This window comes from Populus euphratica, unplaced genomic scaffold, assembly GCF_000495115.2.
Source record: "Populus euphratica unplaced genomic scaffold, PopEup_1.0 scaffold134.1, whole genome shotgun sequence".
Lineage (NCBI taxonomy): Eukaryota > Viridiplantae > Streptophyta > Magnoliopsida > Malpighiales > Salicaceae > Populus > Populus euphratica.
This window is the reverse complement of record NW_011500021.1, coordinates 387,300-391,841: the sequence shown is the minus strand read 5'-3', so window position 1 is coordinate 391,841 and position 4,542 is coordinate 387,300. Positions and strand designations below refer to the sequence as shown.

General features: G+C 34.2%; 1 protein-coding gene across 2 annotated transcripts; it reads right to left on the bottom strand.

The window, feature by feature from the left end:
• Nucleotides 1–340: 340 nt before the first annotated feature.
• Nucleotides 341–4,089, bottom strand: LOC105141903 (methylglutaconyl-CoA hydratase, mitochondrial-like). Of its 2 annotated transcripts, XR_845472.1 has the most exons (9): nucleotides 3,739–4,089; nucleotides 3,459–3,628; nucleotides 2,504–2,578; nucleotides 2,015–2,105; nucleotides 1,858–1,909; nucleotides 1,434–1,537; nucleotides 1,273–1,349; nucleotides 847–911; nucleotides 683–704 (listed from the first exon to the last, which is right to left on the bottom strand). XR_845472.1 is itself a non-coding variant. In XM_011049287.1 (8 exons), exons 1-8 carry the CDS (start codon nucleotides 3,926–3,928, stop codon nucleotides 528–530), a joined length of 936 nt encoding a protein of 311 aa, XP_011047589.1. In that variant the 5' UTR covers nucleotides 3,929–4,085; the 3' UTR covers nucleotides 341–527. The 2 variants fall into 2 exon arrangements, 1 of the variants encoding a protein (XP_011047589.1); XM_011049287.1 differs by lacking the exon at nucleotides 847–911 and having other exon boundaries at nucleotides 341–704; nucleotides 3,739–4,085.
• Between the last annotated feature and the right edge of the window lie 453 nt (nucleotides 4,090–4,542).

Sequence of the window (4,542 nt, the reverse complement as noted above, 5' to 3'; positions counted from 1 at the left end):
ATGACTTCCAAGGCATTGCAAAACTCCCATATGTTCCTACTTTTCTGTATTTTAAACCTAAAACGACAGCAGTTTTAAATTATAGAGATGTCACTTTCCCCCTTCATTAAGGGACCACTCATACATGAATATTCACTAGAAGCCCTCGCTAGCAATATGGAAAAGGTCTTCACTCAACCATCGATTTATCAATTCTATCAATAATATATTTTATATGACATTATCTGTATGTTAGGAGATTACCATCTGTAAATAAATGCTCCACTTCAAAAGATGTTTTGCGCCGATTTCCATATCATTAACTCACTAATGAAACTAGGTAGCTTCTAAACAAATAAACAACCAACAATACATTCTAAACATCACCAAATTGATTATGACAGACAAGATGAATGCTTGCTATTTTCTTTATTAATAATTTATACAAATTTAATACTGTCTGGCATGCACATTTGCTCATGGGCACAAATTGTATGAAGAATGGCATTTAATCCTAAGAAACTTGTCCAGGAACATTTTTTCTCTTTTTATTCCCCTCTGTACCTTGGTTTCCGCTTTTCAGCAAATGCTGCCAAGCCTTCCAAGCGATCTTTTGTGTTCAAGAGCTGCTCATAGCACTCTTCTTCCAATTCCAAAGCTGATGGTAAATCTATCTCAAGTCCCTCATTGATGGCCTTTTTTGCCATCCTAATTGCTATTGGACCCTGAAAAGAGTACACACATGTCAAAGTGAACTTCCAACAAACTGATAGTAATAAATTGGTGCTCTTTGTTCTACATCAAAATGACTTCAGGTTATTGGTGCTCTTTGTTCTGCATCAAAATGACTTCAGGTTTACACAATACCCTTGAAATGCTGTGCATATGGTCACCATCAAGTCATTCAGCCTCCAAAGCTAACAACAGGAGCTCTTTGAACAAATTCAGTCCACAAAATAAAGGATCGTCAATGCAGTTCCAACAACGCCAAAGATAAAGCTTTACAATAGTTTTCCACAATCCCACCAAAAATGGGTTTGAAAGTTAATGTTGGGATTCAAGACCCCAGTTTTTGCATACGCATGACATTAAATACACAAGGTTTTAGACCTCCCAGAATTTCCTATCTTGAATTAACATTTAAAACTAACAAGTTTTGAGTATTCTAAGTTCTAGCAGAGATGCTTAGTCTTCCATGTTCAATGACAAAGTTTCCGCAGAGTGCAGAGTTGCACTGTTATTCTGTGCTAAATAATTTTCTGTGAGAAAATCCTTAAGGTTTACATTCTGTACCTTCTGAATAATCTCCCGAGCAATTTCAAGTGCTTTTGAATGAGCTTCACCAACAGGGACAGAGTAATTGACAAGCCCTGCAACATAGCACACCTTCATTGCTAAATATGAATCAAAGAGAAAAAAGAAGAAGATTCAAAGCAGCTACCAGCTAAACATACCCATTGACATGGCCTCTCTGCCATCAATCTTGCGGCCAGTAAATATAAGTTCCTTTGCTAGTGATTTTCCAATCAACCTAGGAAGTCTTTGTGTCCCACCTGCACTGTTAGGACCAAAGATTCCATAAGAGGATGATCTATCACTAAATGGCCAATTTCCAATGAAACTTAAGAAGGTTTCAAGCACAATGATGTCTGTTAAAAATTGTTACATATCAGAAGTCCATTCCATGTACAATTCATCATCAATGATAGATAAGAAAAATTACATTGTAGAATACTAGTCTGTAACAATAAGTTGAGGAGACAGTACAATACATCCATGTTTATCTATAAAGAAAACAAGAGCAGTCAAATAAAAAATGCAAAGAACTTGCAATTCCCAGTAATTAAATACCAATGACAAGCCAAATTTAGCAAATACCCAGGAATTATGGCAAGTCCTGTTTCTGGCAAACCCAATACTGCATCTTCTCCTGAATCATTGATATGGGGTAAGAATCACATTTTGAGTATCAAGATACAATAATACATAAGAAAATATTTTACAGAAGCAAATGTATGAATAAATCTGCAACTACCACATATGCGAAGATCACAAGATAAAGCCATTTCAAGTCCACCACCTAATGCTGCTCCTTCAATAACAGCAACAGTAGGAACACAGAGTGCCTGCATTGACAGAAACATGCTGCTCATTATGTTGTTAAGGAGGAGATAGAAATTGGGACAAATGCTCTGACATAAATACATCTTATAATAAATACATAGATCTCAGAATTGCCTTTGGGCTATAGTTCAGGAAACAAGTTTTCAAGGAGTTGGCTACGTGCAAAATTCAAAACTTAAAACAAAAGGTCAGAGATAGAATTATAAAGAAGAGATACTAGAATTCATGCAAAACCAAAGAACTAGAATTTGAATGACATGTACACAATTCATCTAAGGATATGGAACCCACCCCTTTAGACCACTCTCACAAACATATTCACACATCACCGTATCTACAATGTTCAAGTAACAAAAAAACATAACTTCTAGAAAAGATATGGACCATCATAAGGACCCACCTCTATGAGTGAGAATGTAGATCGCAATGAGTTCACAAAATCTTGAACTTCAGATGGAGTCATTGTCTTGCGCTCCTGCCAATCCAATCAAAGACAGATCTGTCAAGTATCGTTCACCACCAAATATAAGTGCAGACTTGCAGTCCCCAAGAGGAAATATTATCAATACTGTCATCCTTACAAGAGAAAAATAAATACCTAGCAGAAAGGGAAAATAAGAACAAAAAAAAAATCACAAAAACCTGAATGTGCTTCTGAACACGAAGAATATAGCCACAGCCCACAGGTGAGTTTAGAGTGCCTCAAAGTTAAAGTCTATAAATATGAAAGCTCATAAAGGAGATCAAGTTCTTATCCTCACTTGTAATGAACACGACTTCAACTGATTTTTTATATATATATATAACATCATGGTTGAGTATTCAAGTCACCCATCCTTATTTTCAACCTTCTAGCCCCAATATCCCCAAGTATAGAATTTTTTTATAGAAAAACAATAGATTGAACACCATCTCCTGGTGGACCTATATAAGTATAGGTATAAAATGCAGAAATACCAATAAAGATGCAAGTAAAACTTTGCCAAGGTAGCAACTTAGTTAGGGTATCACTGCCATAATTGTGTTAAACCAAAAAAGTGTAGGAAGAGATTCAAAGAAAGATATTGGTGATTAATGATTATTTGACATCAATAAAGTAACATGTAAAGAGAAAACAGGGAATCTAACAACCCAACTAGACATTAAGATTAGAACTTAGAAACTCAAAGAGATGAAGTCTCCTCTACTTTCTAATGGTCTATTCTGCGGTTCAAAGCAAGTTGCTTTTCATTAAGTCTCTTTCTTTTGGGATATTGTGATGAGCCCTTTTGCGACATAGCAAAGTATTTAACAAATAAAATCCCCAACTACTGAGAAAAAGAGAAAAATCAAAGACCGAAGAGAGAATGCATTACCTTCAAATCAGCACCAGCACAGAAAACCTTCGGAACCGAACTGCAAATCAAAACAACCTGCGCAGAGATATCGCTTTCAATTGTTTCAAAAGCATTACGTAACCCCCTTAACATTTCCTTGCCAATTGAATTTTTCGCTGCAGGCCTATCCAAATTAACCTCGACAATCCCTGTTTTAACAACAAAAGTGTTCACTTTTTTAACAATCTAAAAACTTGTCAGAAACAAAAAAGAGTACAGCACCAAACACTAACGCAGAGAGTTTAAGGTGGGATTTTACCAGAATCCGAATCTGACAATCTTCGAAGCCTGACTGATTCAGAGGACAGGGAGTCCAAGATGAGGAGGGTTCTATGGGTTTGGTACTGATGACCGTTGCTGTAAACGTGAGGATTCGGAAAGTTAAAGGATCTCGACTTTTTAATACAGTAATGACCCAGTGATCTTGTTAGAGCAGGGAAAGTACCCATTTGCTTGTTTCTTTGATTTTGGAAAGATTTAGACAAATTTTTGTGCGAGTAACTTGGACGGGAATAATTGTTTTATATTCATTCTACCTTATCCATTAATTAAAAAGCTCGTAAATCAATCATATAGGGTTATAATCTCATCTTCTTGTGAATTCGACGAGATTAAGTTCGTAAACTCATCTATCATATAATATTTAAACATAATGAACATGGTTAAATTTGATCAACATTAAAAAAAAAATACTAATAAGTAGGCTGGTTGATTATTTTTTTCTTAGACGTAGACATTCAATTTGTTGAGTTTTCCAACATAATTGTAAATCTAAAATTCCTTAGTCAATAAATCATATAAAAAATAAAATTATATATATATATATATATTAAAAAAAACTAAATTTGTTACGATTAATAAAAAAATATAATTTTTAAAAAACATTTTACATCTAAAATAAAAATAAAATATTTTTTAAATATAGACTAAATTTTTTTACTAAAAAATAATTTATTAAAAATCCCTTTTCATTAACAAACATACTTAAAATATGTTTTTACTCACACCATTATCAAAAACTATCCTTTTTAATTATTAATGTCCCCACACACTTATTAATGTC

Bases quoted from the DNA above. Each gene is read 5' to 3' on its own strand.
- LOC105141903 (XM_011049287.1), bottom strand. From the start codon at position 3,928: ATGGGTACTTTCCCTGCTCTAACAAGATCACTGGGTCATTACTGTATT. The intron at 2,579-3,458 runs GTAATGCATTCT...TTGGATTGGCAG, and splicing joins GTGCTGGTGCTGATTTGAAG to GAGCGCAAGACAATGACTCC. The intron at 1,910-2,014 runs GTAGTTGCAGAT...TCAATGATTCAG, and splicing joins TTGTGATCTTCGCATATGTG to GAGAAGATGCAGTATTGGGT.